General features: G+C 38.3%; 1 protein-coding gene across 3 annotated transcripts in view; it reads left to right on the top strand.

The window, feature by feature from the left end:
- msra (methionine sulfoxide reductase A) overlaps positions 1-17,263 on the top strand; it is a 47,245-nt gene that overhangs the window by 10,796 nt on the left and 19,186 nt on the right. For all 3 annotated transcript variants that reach the window (XM_046061356.1, XM_046061355.1, XM_046061357.1), the window contains exons 2-4: positions 10,032-10,100; positions 10,923-11,042; positions 15,764-15,868. In XM_046061356.1, coding sequence (XP_045917312.1) covers positions 10,032-10,100; positions 10,923-11,042; positions 15,764-15,868 — 294 coding nt within the window. The remainder of the gene's footprint in view (positions 1-10,031; positions 10,101-10,922; positions 11,043-15,763; positions 15,869-17,263) is intronic.

Here is a 17,263-nt window from a genome sequence, read left to right as displayed (position 1 = left end):
ATCCTATACCACACAGACACACTCTCACTGCTAATGGCTCTGAGTGATCGATTGAGGCAAACCCTCATGCACACACACACACACACACACACACACACACACACACACACACACACACACACACACACACACACACACACACACACACACAGCCTGTGTTGACCTATTAACCCCAACCGCCACTCTAATTATATAAAGTCATATATGTCGATCAAGTGTTTCAAAGGTTTAGCGAGAAGGAGGAGCACAAACCAAGAAACATAGCTTTCTGATACTTTTATAAAGTGTAGTACAGGCTGTAATTTAATATTATTATGGCATGTGCACTCTGTGACCAGAAAAATAGAAACCCTGTATCAAGGTTTCATGCTGTGTTTTCTAACAGCTGATTCACATTCATAAACGAGCTCATAGCTCATAGTTTCTGAATAATGTCCAAATATCCTGTGAAGAACGTAATTTAGAACTAATTGAAGGGAAAATGTAGACAAAGTTCAATTAATACACAATTATTTCCAATTAATTTCTTATTAAATGAGTCTCCACCCTGACAAATTAGATTTTTTAATAGGCAAGAATATTCTTTAACGTTTAATGGACAAAAAGGTTTCCAATGTTACATTGATATTGCTTAAATATTCATTGGGTTTTAGTATCTTTAAGGATATTAATATGTTCCATATAATTAGTGCCAAATTACAGAGTTCTTTGCAGGAAATTTCCTGGAAATTATTTATTCTGAAATTATGGACCCCCACAATAAAGCGTTACTTGGTTTGGCTGTTTGTGACAGAAAATGGCATATTATTGATGAGAGAGGCTGTATTGTTTAGGCTCTAATAACTAGTAAACAGTTATAAATATTTAGGTATAGTCATTGATTGTAAATTGTGTTTCAGAACTCATATTAGCAACCTGGTTTCTAAGCTCAAGATAAAGTTTGGCTTTCTCTACAGATCAAAATCATGCTTATCCATTCGTGCTAGAAAATACCTGGTGACGGCCACTTTTCTTCCCATATTAGATTATGGTGATCTGATATATATGAATGCTTCTGCCCAATGCCTACAGAAATTGGATGTTGTGTATCATTGTGCATTGCGTTTTTTCACTGGCTTTAATTATAGCACACATCGTTGTACCCTTTACTATAAAGCTAAATCGCCCTCTCTTTATGCAAGAAGGTACACTCATTGGCTGTGTTTCATCTAAAAGGCACTTCTTGGACTAGTTCCTACCTATTTGAGTATCTTTTTAAGAAGTACTCAAGGCCATTATGGATTACGTTCAAAGCGCGTCCTACACTTCAACACTTCATGTTTTCTGCACCTTCTGCTTGGAACCTGATTCAGAATTCGTTGAAATTTACTGCCTTTATTTCTTATAGACATTTTGTTTCAACTCTGAAGGAAATGGAGCAGGTGAACATTGCTCAATGTTGCTGTTTATAAAGTTGTATTTTGCCATATTCAACACGTGTACTTGATGTCTTTTATATGTTGGAAACTGTTCTTTATGTTCTTTTATGCTGCATCTTGGCCAGGTCTCTCTTGCAAAAGAGATTTTAATCTCAATGAGACTCACCTGGTTAAACAAAGGTTAAATAAAAAATAAAAATAAACTAATCACAAAACATCATGCTACAGGATCTAGCTCAAAAGATGAGACGTTATATTAAAGAAGCCTATTGCAATGTCAGTTAAAAAACATTTACTTCATCATACAATCAGTAAGTAAAAGATCTGCAAAAGCAGCACTGCTGGTCAAGTTAGTGTAAAGTAGAGGTCTTTAAGAATTTTGGATCTGATGTGGAATAAAACCCTAACCAATCTCAAGTTAATTCATTCACTCGAATGCAAATTACCACATTACATTAATAGCCTCCTTAGCTTTGCGGTCAGTAGTAATCATACCCGGCCCAGCAGGCTGCTGCTCTTAAAAGTTCCCAGGGTGACTTCAGTTTTCTCACGCGGTGCCCTATCCACATGGAACTCCATGCAGAGCACCCTCCGGCTGGAGCTGCTGGTACCTCTTGGGAAGTTCAAATCCTTCATTACGGAGGTTTTTTAAAGATTAATATAACTGTTTTTAAATGAGAAGGCATTATATTAGTTTATTTTAACTGCTTAATGAAGTTTTAATGTACTGGTCTTGGTAGTAGGCTATTACTGTTGCATATGTGTATAGGTAAAAGGGTAAATGCTTTTTATTGTATTGTGTCGTTTTATGTTTGTACTGCCGGACTTGCTGTCCCGCTGCCTTTCTTGGCCCGGGTGCCCTTAAAAAAGAGATTTTATCTTAATGGGTCTTTCCCCCTGGTTAAATAAAGGTTAAATAAATAAAAAATAAATATACAAAAAGGAAACCCAATCCAAAAGAGACCTGACCCAAAGACAGAAAGATCAGCAACATTGGCACCTTTAGTTTGGCGTTTTATAATCACCAACTGGACACGTGTTTTACATAAACCATGTAAAGAGTTGCAGATAAATATTTGGAAGGATAATGATATGCTTATTTTGTATTTTAATGTCAGCTTAATGCGTCTGCTAAACAGTTTCCTGGGGGAAACTGCCAACCTTCACAAAGCTCAAGTTGTTCAGTAATTGTTTAGACTTTTAAGGCTACAGTTTAGTATTTACAAACAGGGTGAAGCATCTGCTCAACAGCAACCTTAGCTATTGTGTCAGAAGCCCATTGAAGCTCATGTAGCAGTTTGTTTTTCTAAAACTTAATTTATTCATCAAAAAAATGTATAATTTAAGCAAGTACACAGCTTCCTTTAGATGTCCTGTGTGTTGTGAGACAAACACAGAAGGCTGTCAGCAGCAGAACAATAAGGAAAACACTGACGGTTGTAATGATGGGCAGTAATAAAAACAATAATGGCAATCAGAGTATAGCTGATTGAGAGGCTCGGATGGAGGGAGAGAGAAACACTGTGGCAGGGAGAAATAAATGGAAAGAGAGACATGGGTGGAGGAGGGAGATGTAAAAGGGAGGATGATAAGAAAGGAGGAGCAGGAGGAAGATGGAGAAAACAGGCAATCAGAGAGAGAGACACAGGAGGAGATGGTGGGGGGGGAGGTTTCTTTGTAGATTTAATTGCAGAGCAGTTGAGGCAATCTTTTCTCTATATGTGTGTGTGTGTGTGTGTGTGTGGACTCCAATATCCCCTAGCCAGACATTAGCTGCAGTGTTTCATTTATCACTGTCAGGTCTGGAGCTCCAGAGGGAGGAGAACGGGGGAGCCCTGCACGTTCAGGCCAGGTTGTAGCTCCCTTCAAGGGCCGAGGAAGCATTGTGAGATCCAGGTCTGGTCTCTTCAAAATGGGAAGAAGAGGCAGAAAATCAGTGTCCTAATAGTCAGTTATATTTTTCTGATATTGATTGTGAAGATACATTTTGTAGTTACAGCAGGATCCAAACCCACATCGTAATGTGACGATGCACGACATTCATAGTTCCCAGAGCATGAATGACTTCCAGGCGATCCCCTGACTTTTCATCTGATGCCCCCAGATGAACATCAAAATTCTGTTTTTGTTTTTTAGTGAAATGTCTTAAAGATTCAGTGTGTGGGTTTTAGTTGCATCTAGTGGTTAGAGTTGCAAATTGCAACCTGACTGCAACCAATGGCTCAGTCACAGCTCACCCCTCCCTTTCCAACCAGGTAGGAGAAGCTACGGTGGTCGAGATGCTCTGTTGGCTCTTGTGCTAAATATGGTTTTCTATTTGTCCAAATTTCACTTCTTTTCTTACTTCTAACAAATCAGATGACTACTGCTACTACTACTACTACTTCTTTGTACGTAATGTAGTGACGAAACACACTCTTTAGAGCAGTTTGTCCGTTTGCTACTGTACTGGCGGGTACTGTAGAAACACGGTTGCACAACATGGCGACTTCCTTGCAAGAGGACCTGCGGTGAATGTAGATAGAAATGGCTCATTCTAAGCTAATAAAAACATAACGGTTCTGTCAATAGAGCCTCCTAAGTATTACACACTGGACCTTTAACAGCAATATAATGGATTGCCATGAAATTTGGTTGACATCTTCATGTGCCATGTGAAAATATAGGAAAAGAATTTGGATAAGCAAATGTTATTTAGCAGTTTAAAGATGTCACTCTGGAAATTTGGATAAGCCTTGTTGACCATATCTGACAATTTACAGACTAAACGATTGATCGATTCGTTGGAACAACAAATCAACTGATAATGCAAATAATCATTATGGGTGTCTTGGTGGTTTAGGGGATTAATGGTGTGTCTACATGATGTGTCCGTCCCAGTGGTCCATCTCACACGCCTGAAGGAACAGACAGATGTTTTTAAGTACAGCTGTACACCGGCCTCATACCGTGTCATACCGTAGTTTTATATTTACTCGTGTTTTTGTTCTTTAAGTCGCGCGTAACTACTAACTACTACTAGTGATTGTGTGTTCGGACTCTGAACACTGCCAAAACGCCGGTGACCTACACTTAGTAACGTTCACGAACACCTCCTGTGTAAGATGCTGACCATGTAATGGCAACATCCCTGTTTCGAGTCTGGCCAGGGACCTTTATGATAGCCCCCTCATTTCCTGTGAACTCTGTACTGTCAGCTATCTTAACAAAGGCAAAAAGAAAGTAAGCATTAGTTTTTGCCCTGTTCCAGTCATGATGATAATATAGGCTACAAATCTTCATATGGAAACTTTCTGTTTGTTCTTGCTGCAGCCAAAGTGGATTTAATTTAGCTTCTTGTAAACAATGGAAGGAAAAAAAGTTATGTTAAGAAAGAAGAAAACAATCAAGATAAAACAGAAAGACTGTGACGCAGGAGCCTGACTCAGCGTTTTGTTCAGTCAGCTCTAAGTGCAGGGTGACGTAAAGATACTTTGTCTTCCGGTTTATCTTCGATAGGCAAAATGTAGAGAAACTCACCTCTGTCTTTACAGAATCATTCATCCACCGTGAGTAGGCTAAGATCTATATCTTTAAGGTAATGATACAGTATGTTGTCATTTTACAACAATAAATTCAATGCTGACCTGTTTATTTTAGCTTAATCTTTTATATTTTATCAGTCTCTGTTTTGTTATCTGTGGTTTCACTGCAGAAAATTAAAAAGTGATGAAGGACGTTAAGATAAAACAGAGTGTATGGAGTGCTGATTGGCTGATTCTGGCGCTGCCTGTCTTTACTCACATGCAGGACTGAGATGAAATAGAGCAGCACTAATGGAGAGAGTGTGTGTGTGTGTGTGTGTGTGTGTGTGTGTGTGTGTGTGTGTGTGTGTGTGTGTGTGTGTGTGTGTGCAAGGGTGTGTGAGTAACCAGCCTGCCCCCCAGTCTCTTCTACAGCTCCCTAAATCCTGTCACAATAATAAGCCCGATCACAGAACAGGCCTTTATCCACAGCGACATCTGTGGAGAGCACACACACACACACACACACACACACTCTCACACACACACACACACACACACACACACACACACACACACACACACACACACTTTGTACCTAAAATGAAGTGGCTAGCTGTTTGATGTGAAGTGTCCTGAAGTGCTTTCTAACCTCTTTCACTGCTCTTTACTGCCAAATAAAAGAAAATTAGTTGCCAGTACAAACAGAATCTGGCTTTTATACAGTTTGATTAAAATTATTCTGCTCATGGAAACAAGACGTGGAACGAAAACAATCTGCAATCTTTTTTCCTCTATTTAAATGACAACAGCGGTGTCAGATGTGCAGTGTGAGAAACAAGATATTTTGTTTGTTTAGTTTTAGATGCACATCCTCAATATCTTGTGTTCCTTCAGTCTGCTAATGCAAGGTTAAGCAATGCTGTGAAAAATACAACAAGCCCATAGTCTTGAGTCTCTGTCTCACTCACACACACGCGCACACACACACACACACACACACACACACACACACACACACACACACACATTGCACCCATACTGTTGCATTCAACCTCACACAAGAATTTGAATTCAATTAATCAACAAGAAGCGTTGTTATCGTTCCCAGTGAGATGAAGGCGACCACGAGAACAGGCATTTCAAAGGAGTGCTGCATGGAATAATTACTCTCCAGAAAAATACCTTTGTATATACAAAATAAATGTGTGTGTGTGTGTGTGTGTGTGTCAAGGAAAAGATAACTGTAGAATATTAATGAATGTTTTTGAAAAGGTATTCATTTTCCATCTCTTCTGTCTTGTGTTTGGGAAATTATTTATCCCTCGTCTTGGCCCCATGTAGTGATTAGGCAGATTTTATTTTGTTTTATTATATGTTTGCTGCTCTGACCAGCAGCAGAAAACAATAGCGTTTCCAGAAGTGATTTCTGATTCATAGTAGCGGTACGGGTGGAAGCCAGTGAAAGATCCACAGTGTGACTGCAACTGTGGGATATGGGGTGAACGTCAGGTGTGTAACATCCTCCTGGTGAAGTCGCCAACACCACGATATAGGCAGAGATGCTGTGCAGAGGTGCTGGGCGAAGAGATGAATTTTACACTTCTGTTTGCAACGTACAACGTGTTAATCAGTGAACTTTTTGGACATGTTGATAAGGAATCTTTTTGAACTTTTGAGAGGGCCGGGCCAGCTTTATGCTAAGCTAAGCTAATCACCTCCTAGTTCTAGCTCCATCCTTAATACACAGACGTGAGAGTGGTGTTGATCTCATTCTTATCATTAAACTATTCATTCAGCATCATAACCGTTACCCTGGGGCTGCTTCATTTGAATCAAAATGTCAATACACACAATGTACATTTTCTGGCTTTGTATCATTATTCTCTTTTTTTTTTTGGGCCAATTACAACATTCACATTTCCTCCATTTCTCTTTGCAGTCAAAATGGTTTTAATGTGCTTACATGTTTTATTTAATAGCACAGAGAAATTGAAACACCTGCCACTGATAAAATAACAGTTGTTTTCCCCATGTAGCACCAGAGGAACTGTGAAAATGCTCGCAAAAAAACATGTTCAAATCGCAGCGTGCAACTGATTTGCTAGTGTAAAAGAAATCCAAACTCAAAAATCAAATGCTTCTGTGGGAACTAATACATAATTGAGTGTTTTTTGCAATGCTGGAACCAAACATCAGGTCTTGTGTAGGAAAGCGACAGACAAACAAATTAAATAACTTTTTCTCAATTATCTGACTGTGATCACATGAATTCTGCCCCTTTATAACAAGTGCACATTTACCAGTTGATATTGATCAAAACATTGTAGTTTCATCAGCTCTGATTCTGATCTTTCCAGAAATAACTGTGCAGGTGTTGGTGTTTGGTGTTTATCAGCAGTTGTTATCTAAGAAAGGTTTGTACATTTTAGTTTAGAGGCTCCGTAAGTACATGACAGACAGTTGTTCTGCATCTTATTCTTCCAGCTTTTGTTCTGTTCTTACTCATTCTCTCCATGAACACACGTGTTTATAAACACGCACACACAGAGCTGTTAGACTCATTAGCATTCTGTCTGGACTTATTGTCTTTCCCCGCACTGACATTTACATTTAAATTGTTTATCTCTCCTCGTGTGTGTGTGTGTGTATGTGTGTGTGTGTGTGTGTGTGTGTAATGAACATGCCTTCGCTGGACCCTGAAGGCAGCCATTACTAACACACACAGAGGATAATGTGGGAGGAGGAGGAAAGAGGAGGAGGAGGAAGAGTATCTGTACTGGAATCAAGATGCAGATCGTAAATTTTCCTTTGAAATCATGGAGATGTAAAGTCTTGAAGGCTAATGCTTTTTGCAGTGAGGCCTAGTAGGTTGTGCTGATTTTCAGTAGCTTTAAATTCCAGGTCATTGGTAGTAATCTTAATGTTTGGGGTTTTTTACAGTGTGAAAAAGCTGTATTTTTACAATAGGAGCTGTATTTGAAAGCTGTATTTTGATAATGGGACATGTGACTTCTCAACTGAACAACAGGATTCTATAATATTATGAAAAGTCTCTGAGCCTCAGAGTCTTTGATTACGGATATTAGGATTGGAAAAGGCAGAGAGTATCCCCATACTAGATTGTACTGTAGCTCACACACTTTTATTTATCTGAACAGACAATGTTTCAAACCCTACAGGGTTCTTATTAACCCTGTAGGGTTTGAAGGGGCTGACATCATATTGATGTAATGGTCAACCAATCAAGCAAACTGTTGCTGACACATTATCATAAAAAATGCACAAAATGATACATGGAAATACAGCAAAACTGTTGCTAAAAAAATTGCTTTAAGCATTTTTATTTCATTCTCCCAAATCATATTTTTATTATTATATGTATTTCCTTGTTTGATTTAACTTTACTATTCTTTATTGGTTTTAATGTGTCTACTTTTTGCACCTGTCTGCTGCCTGTTTTTTCATCTCTTGTGAAGCATTGTAATACATCTATTTTTATGAAACATGTTTTTTAAATAAGGTTTTATTTAGTATTTAATTAGATTTCATTGTAGGATTAGGCATATTTAATATTTCTTTTCATTTAAAATGATGGGATGACTCTTTCTCCTTCAACGCAGTGGGCTGGACACACACAGTAGCATTTTTTTATGTGGATCCAAAGCAAACATTATGTTCAACCTGACAGCACTAACAATAGTTATACTGTATGATAGGAACCTAAATTAAAAGAAGACTGTAAAGGGGCCGGAGGTGAAGAGCTACAATCATTTCCCTTCCCAACACCAAATCAAGATAGAAAACGAATGCAGCTCTGCAAACCTTCCTCCCTCAGACTAAAGAGGAAGATGAGAAAGAGTCTCTGAAGATTTCTGTCAGACAATCGTACTGACGCTCGCTGTCTTTCAGCAGGATGAGAGGCTGCTCATGTAATCAGACAAACAAGGACAACTCAGAGAGATTTAGATGATGATGGTGTGTGTGTGTGTGTATGTGTGTACCAAGTTTAAATTATCTTAGCACAGTGATTTGAGAATACAGAATTTATAGTGATGGGCAAGATGAAGTCTTCCTCACAAATCATGCTTTGATGTATGTGTGTTTGTTTGGAGGCCTGCCGATTGGTTGGCAGTATCCATCTGGCTGCTTTTGTCTATAGGCATGCTGCCACACACAACAATTATGCTTCCATGCACGAAGAGAGTGTGTGTGTGTGTGTGTGTGTGTTTGTGAGAAGATGGGGGAGGACATAAGGAGGGGGGATCCAGATGTTGGGTTCAGACTCATTCTACCCCATCCAATTTATTTTAATCCATCTCCCTCCCTCACAGCATTGTACAGCAAGCCATCTGTACACACACACACACAGCCTCCAGCTCAGCCAGGTGGTTGGATGGCCTCAAATGGGTCCTTGTACACATCTGGCTCTGTGTTGATTGGGGTGAGTGCAGCTCGTATGAAATTAAACAGAGCTGCTCGCCACTGTTTAAGTGGGTCACTGTGGGTGGGCGGGTGGTCTAAGGTGAATTCAGTGCTATGTTTTTTGTTGTTTTGCTGATGGAGTCTTATGCAGAAACATATTTTTTATTTTATTGTAATAAGGCGAGCTGTTTGGAAGTCATCACCTGTCCAGTTTGTGAAACCTACAGACTTGAATGGATCAAGTAGAGAGTGAAATTAGATCCTGAGCAGCCCTAATGCTGTTTCAGAAGCTTTTCCACTGAGAAAAGGTGGGAAAGCTGAGTTTATACAATTTAAAGAGATAGAAAATATTGGTTGTCAGTTCCAGTCCAGGCCTGTTAAAGCCTCAGTTAGTGTCAGTGGAGCTAGAAAACAGTCTTACCTTGCTGCCTTGCTGTCTTCTTCTGACCCGGTGAGTGACAGGATTGAGGAATAATAATAATGTAGGTTACATGTTGGGTTACAGAATGTTAAGCAAACCTTTAGCATTTTCAGTATACAGTAATCAAAAAGACATTTCTCTTATATTCTCCATTCTTCTGTTTTTATTCATTAGTAAAGATCAGGTGTTATGTACATGTCATTTTTTGATCTTCCTTTTTATTTTAATGTTCACAACCTCTCATTCTGTCTCTTTCTCATGCAGCCAAACACGATGTGAACGGCAACAGGACAGTTCCACCTTTCCCAGAGGGGACAGAGATGGCCATATTTGGTAAGTGTCTTCTAGCATGTTGTACGTTATGTTATGAAAATTTAAACTGCATTGACATTGCAAATTTACAGATTTCAAATTTCCTCAAAGCAAATGTCTTTATATTGATGCACAATTATGGTGTATGTAAAAGCCCTGCACACAGTGTTTAATTTTTTAGCTCAGAATACTCTACACATTTCTAAGCGGTAGCTACTATAACACTAGTTAAGCTAATTTGAACTATTATCATATCATTATGTGTATAAATCTAAAATCATGTCTTGGTTCAAGACTGAATCTAAATCGCACTTCATCTAACTTTTTGTCACTGGCCTCCATGTAAATACTCAACCTTCAAAGTGACCATGTCTGAACCTTTGTGTGTTTTCTCCTTTAACAGAAAGTAAAAGGGGCTAAACTAATGATTATTTTCATTATCAATCAATCTTCAGATTATTTTCTTGATCAATTGATTAAATAAATATGCTAATATGTTCATTGTGAAAAAACTGAATTTCTATATGAGTCTCTGCGGTCACAGTTATGTCTTCAATTCAATTTTCTATCATATATGACAAAGAAAAGTGCAAATCCTCATGTTTTAGAAGCCGGAACCAGAGAATGTTTAATAGTTTTGTGAAAAATACCAAAATAGTTGCTGATTAATTTTCTTGCTCGACTAATTGATTAATTGACTACATGCTCTAAAGCTAAGTAAATACACAACTGTTATACGTAGTGTGATCAGGCCTTTTCTGTCTTGCTCTCTATTAACATGGACGGGATGTTAAAGTCTGTTGTCTGTTGGTTTGCCACAGTTTTGGTGTCTTTTTTTTGAAGGTATGGGCTGTTTCTGGGGAGCTGAGAGGAGGTTTTGGAGACAAAAAGGGGTTTATTCCACCCAAGTGGGCTACGCGGGAGGATACACACCTAACCCCACCTACAAGGAAGTCTGCACAGGTAGCTTCTGCACACACACACATTCACACATAGTGTACCGGTCAGTGTGTTGTCTACTGAGAGTCAATAGATTGTGGAAAACAGGACACACATAAACAGAAGAGTGAATAATTTCCCCCAGGTCCCATTATACTGGGGCATGGATAAGGGTGCTATTGATGCCTGACCACTCTGAGCAGACTGTGTTTGTGTTTCTGTGTGATGCATGTCCAGGCCTCCCAGTGATCCCTTCAGCCAGCCAGTACAGAGTGAATCCATCCATAGACCTGCATACCCACCTGTCTCATTTTCTGTCTAACTTACTTTTATTCTTCTAGACACTTTGTAAGAACATAAACAAATAACTGTCATATCAATGTAGAGCTGAAAAGATTAGTTGATTAATAGATATTTTCTGTCCTCATTAAGCATGTCGGTGCCCAGCGATAAAGTGAGATAACACTCTTCAAATAAAGGCTGAAGACAGGAGTTGGCCAATGTAGTTTGTGAAAGCAGTATTGGAAGATACTATAAACTACAGTAGGACCAAAGGTAATATAACAAGATTAAACTTGTCTACAGCCATGCTAGCGGCCTTGTTAAGATTTTCTCAGATTTTGCAGTGCTTTTAGCTAAATAAATGCTAACGTCAGTATGCTAACATGGTAAAAATGAAAAAATCACCGTGTTAACATGCTGATTTAGCAGTAATAATGTTATTCATATTCACCATCTTAATTTAGCATGTTAGCATGCCAACATTTGTTAATTAGCCGTAAACACAAAGTACAGCTTATACTTTTACAAGTATTTGTAGTCATAAAAAAAGCAAATAAAAAATTTTATTGTATTAATTAAATAATTTAAAAAGAACAAATCATCGTGAGGGGGGCATGAATGCGTGCACCACATTTCATAGCATTCCATCCAATAGTTGTTGAGATAGGGAGTCTATAATAACAAATAGTTTAGAAATATTGATAATAAAAATGCTTGTTAGCTGCAGGCCTGTATATTATCTGTTACATCCAGGGAGCATCCAGCGGGCTTGTTTTCCTGCATTTCTCTTGCATGCTGATTTGGTAAATCTGGGTAAAATAATGCATGAATACATCTGAAATGCTTGAGAACACAGGGTGAGTCTGTGATTTATCTGTTGTGGAGTATTTTCAGCAGAGGGGAATCAGTTCACAAAACTCATGGCTGGGTTTGGAGTCACGGTTGAGTGTGTTATGCACACATTTCACACTTTCCAACTACCTCTATTTTTCTGCACATTTGGTTCTTTCATCTTTAATTGTGATATGACCCACAGTCTGTAGGTCTACATTTCATATAGAAATACATCTGCAAACTGCATACATTTTATAATACAGATACTTTCTAACAAGCATTCTGAAAACCCTGTGAATGCGAACTGTTGTAGTACAAATTAGTTTTTTATCTTAATCCTGTAATCCTATGTCACATTATTTTGTATAACACTTGTTATACTTTATTCTAAACTAGCCTGCTGATGAAGAAACCGTCTCTACACACTTAGATCTTTGCTCTCACCGTTTCTAAAACAAAAATGTTTTCAACCTGGTTTGAACTGCTGGATGTGTTTTTTAATTAGCACAGTATGTTGGCAGAGCACTGAAAGATGAGACTTGGCTAAATGAAGTGCTCCTCACACATTTCCATTTTCAAGAGAGACAGAAAACAGCAAGATTGATCTGCATATTCATTGTTGGTTAAATATTTACAGTCAAAATGTGCTGATTTTATTTTAATGTTTACTACCTGTATTGCTATCTTTAAAAGAACTCCCACACTCTTTAGTATTTTTCTCATTTGCAGTTCTTGTCTCTGTCTCTCTCACTCACTGTCTTACATCTTTATTTGTTTTCAAAGTCTTCTTCCTCTACAGTCAAATAGCTGTTAATAGCTGAAAACTACAATATTTGTGGTGGTGTTGGCTTCAATCAATCAGGGATGGATGGATTAATTGACCCCCCCCCCCCCATATGTAAAAAGGAAATATTGTCAAGGAAATATTACAAATACGAACACTGGCTTTTAACAAAGACTTGAATTGATAAAGTTAATCATTACATCCTTCTTTAATCAAATATAATAATTTAATATAAATGCACAGCAAAACAATCTGTCAGACACTCAGACAAATCTATGAATTTTTAAAAAAATAAAAGATTATAAATAAAATGTTGTTATTTTAAGTCACATAAGTTGGTTTTTTGTGCAGCACTGTGCCAAGGTTTGGAGAGAGAGCAGACCTGAAGGGCCACAAGTAGCAGCCTGCAGGAAGTTGGGTGGCATGGTAAAAGGAAGAATTAAGGACAGAGACTTGTGATTTAATAACAGGTACCGAATGTGAAATGCTCTGATGCTAGCATTAGGGCTGGGTAGACTCCATACTTTTTTGGTACTGACCAAAACGTGTCCATAGCAAAATTCACATTGTTTATTTACTTTAGCTTAAGTTTGACAGTAATGTTGCCATTTTTTATGGCAACAATATTTTTTAAAACATTGATCTCTCTTTTTTAATATATATATATATATATATATATATATATATATATATATATATATATATATATATATATATATATATATATATATATATATATATATTAATAATGGATAACATGACCATGTCTATGGTGTGTAACGTGAAAGTGTTTGCTATTAGCTGGTGAACATTGCGGAGCATTTTGCCAGTAAAGAGCTAGATGCTGAGTAGTTGGTGGAGACCAAAAACTGAGCTAAAAATAAAAATGACTATTGGACTAAAATTCACCAGGAGGCCAGAAACACAACTCAATATGAATTATGTTGCTCAAAGTCTGCTGAATGTGTAAGTAGGTAAAATGTTAGCCATACTGACTGTATAAGGTGATAATAAGTCAGTGTTGTGTTGAGGGGTAAGTAAGTGCATGTTTTTTCCACTGACAACTCAGAGTGATACTATATGTGTCTGACAACATTATGTAAATGATCCCTACAGAGATAGACCTTTTATTAAAACCAGAAACAGCTGTAATATCGCTCTGTTGAAAGCCACCAGACTCCATTCAGAAAAACAGTAATTTTACCTGTCTGATGTACCGCTGCCTCGATCGGTTAGTTTGTTTGTGTTATTGTGGCCAATTAAGGTCGCTGTAGTCCAGCAACTCTTGTGCTCTGTGAGGTAAAATGACTGTGGACGCACTTTGACGGTACACAATAGCCCGTAAGGATGTTGCAGCCCTCTTGTGCTATGCCGACTTTCTAAAAAAACGTGGTAATAATAATCCAAGTAAGGTACCAAGAAAATATTTATTGGTATCTATACTGTGTCGTATCATCGCTAGTGTTGAAAAATTTATAATTCCTAGTCCCTGTTAAAATACAGAGAAAAGAAAAGCAGCCTGATTCATTAAATATTCAAATGTGTGTTTAAATGCATCTTTCAAAAATAATCACTGAAAAGGTCATTGTTTTTCCATAGATGAGACTTTTGTAGTTAACAATCAAACACACATTCAGTTTGTCATGTTAGTGACATAATGAGAATGTAGGATTATTTTACAGTTAAATGTACACTATGTGGACAACAACTGCCGGCAGCTTCTTTCTCTGTTCTGGTTCCAACCACTACTTTATTTCTTGTCTTTTCCAAGATGAATTTATTCCTGCGAGATTGGCCTGGTGAGGCATTAATTTAATATCGACCGCTGCTTTGTCTCTGTTCGCCAATATCTACCGTAGGAATCCATAACTCCTGATATTAAAAAAGTAATAAGACAGAGAAAGAGATAGGAGTAGAGGTAGAATGAGAGACGGGAGGAAGATGAGGTGCAGCGTAATGGGTCACACTCATTACCAACACCAGCTGCTATCTGTCTGTCTGCAGGAGTCATCGTTTGTTATGGTTTTACATCATGATCAGCTTTGGACTAATATGGGCTTTTGAAGGACAATATCTGTATCTCAGGTCTTTGTCTGTCAATCTGATCATTTAAAAAACATTTCTAAAAGCTTGACAGTGAAGTTTTGACCTTGGGAAAAGCAGCAAACAAAACAATCTCAACCCAAGATCTGCATACTCACTTGTTCCAGAGCTTTCAGTCGAATCACACTGCAATCAGCATACGGAGTGGCTCAGTTGTTCAAACTTTTCATTATTCTGAGAACTTTTTAGGACTTCTTGTCCATGCTGGCTTAAAACTTTATTCCTGACCTAGGACATGGCAGGGGACAGAACAGTCTCACCTCAAGGTTCACTTTGTTCAGGAGCTTTCAGCCATTAGGACTTCAGGACTCTCTTAGGACATAGTCCTGAGAGTCCTAAAATGAAAAGTTTGAACATCTACATGTTGAAAAAGCTGATGATGAAGACCTCATGATAGGTCAAAGGTCTGGAAGAAGACAGTAAGTTGACCTTGAGTTGATTTTTCAGGTTCTCAAAGAGATGATTAACTTTACATTCAATCCACAGATTTGTTTTGTAGTCATTTCAAAACCAAAAAATTACAATTTTACTGTAAGGATTAATTAATTAAAACATCTGAGATTTAAAATATTTGTTATAGAAAAATGTATATTGCTGTGAATTGGAGGGACCTCAAAACCTCTGTAATAAAAGCCATGCTGATATAAGTGAACGGATTTATTAGTTGAATCCTATTTGCGACCTCTGTTGTCCTTCTCTCAGACTCGAACCCGTATGAACTCACAGATGTTGTATTTTGCAGGTCGGACAGGCCACTCAGAGGTGGTGAGAGTTGTCTTCCATCCAGAGCAGATCAGCTTTGCCAACCTACTCAAAGTTTTCTGGGAAAGCCATGACCCAACTCAAGGTACAACCTCAACCACCGACAAACTCATAACCAAATCCTAAAGGAGAATAGAGATTTCAATTTTATCGATTAACACAATGTTATTTTTTGCCAGCTTTGTGTCCTCAGACTTGATGAAGCTTTTTCTTAGATTTTCACTAGGCAATTTTATTAACCGGCACCAGCAACAGAAATAGTGTGGGTGGCAGAAGAACATTGTGGCAGATTCGCCAAATTGTTGCTGTACTATGATGAATCATGAATATCTTAACTCTTATTATTTATTGCAGTGCACCCTTGGGGTAAATCTTTAGGAAAACAAAACTAGTCTATTGCTGTGCTGGTGGTGCGACTGCAGTGCTTATTACACACAAGAAAACTAAATTGTTAGATAGATAAAAAAGTGAGGGAAAATTTTGCACTGGGTAAAATAAAGTTTGGCCTAAAGGTGGCCCCAGAAGAAAAGCCATGTCATTTCCGTATTTAAACAAAAGCAACTTTTGTTTTGTGGACAAGTCAGGACATTCAGATGTAGCTCTAAATTGTTGTTTAACAAATATCAGTCTAAACTGTACTTTGGCAGGTTAGGCTCAGATTTGCTTTTGGCTGAAGAGACATTTTGCCTCTCATCGGGATGAGAGGCAAAATGTTTTCAGATCTGAAGAAGCCTCTCAAGTGAGAGAAGAAACATTTTCCAGTATCTTCAACCAGTCTAGTTGATTTTAACCTTAATAGCTTGTTAGCAAACTATTATTGTGTATTATGATGATAGCGCAGTGGAGAAGATGTCTGTGGTGTGAGAGACCCGGGTTCAGCTCCCCACTGTGAAAAATCCACCAGTGTGTCCCTGAGCAAGACACTTAACCCCCAGTTGCCTCCAGAGGCGTGCGACCTCTGACATACACTCACCTAAAGGATTATTAGGAACACCTGTTCAATTTCTCATTAATGCAATTATCTAATCAACCAATCACATGGCAGTTGCTTCAATGCATTTAGGGGTGTGGTCCTGGTCAAGACAATCTCCTGAACTCCAAACTGAATGTCAGAATGGGAAAGAAAGGTGATTTAAGCAATTTTGAGCGTGTCATGGTTGTTGGTGCCAGACGGGCCGGTCTGAGTATTTCACAATCTGCTCAGTTACTGGGATTTTCACGCACAACCATTTCTAGGGTTTACAAAGAATGGTGTGAAAAGGGAAAAACATCCAGTATGCGGCAGTCCTGTGGGCAAAAATGCCTTGTTGATGCTAGAGGTCAGAGGAGAATGAGCCGACTGATTCAAGCTGATAGAAGAGCAACTTTGACTGAAATAACCACTCGTTACAACCGAGGTATGCAGCAAAGCATTTGTGAAGCCGCAACACGCACAACCTTGAGGCGGATGGGCTACAACAGCAGAAGACCCCACCGGGTA

Source organism: Micropterus dolomieu, linkage group LG10 (genome assembly GCF_021292245.1).
Source record: "Micropterus dolomieu isolate WLL.071019.BEF.003 ecotype Adirondacks linkage group LG10, ASM2129224v1, whole genome shotgun sequence".
Classification (NCBI taxonomy): domain Eukaryota; kingdom Metazoa; phylum Chordata; class Actinopteri; order Centrarchiformes; family Centrarchidae; genus Micropterus; species Micropterus dolomieu.
Note: the sequence above shows the minus strand (reverse complement) of the source record. Positions and strands in the feature narration are given on the sequence as shown.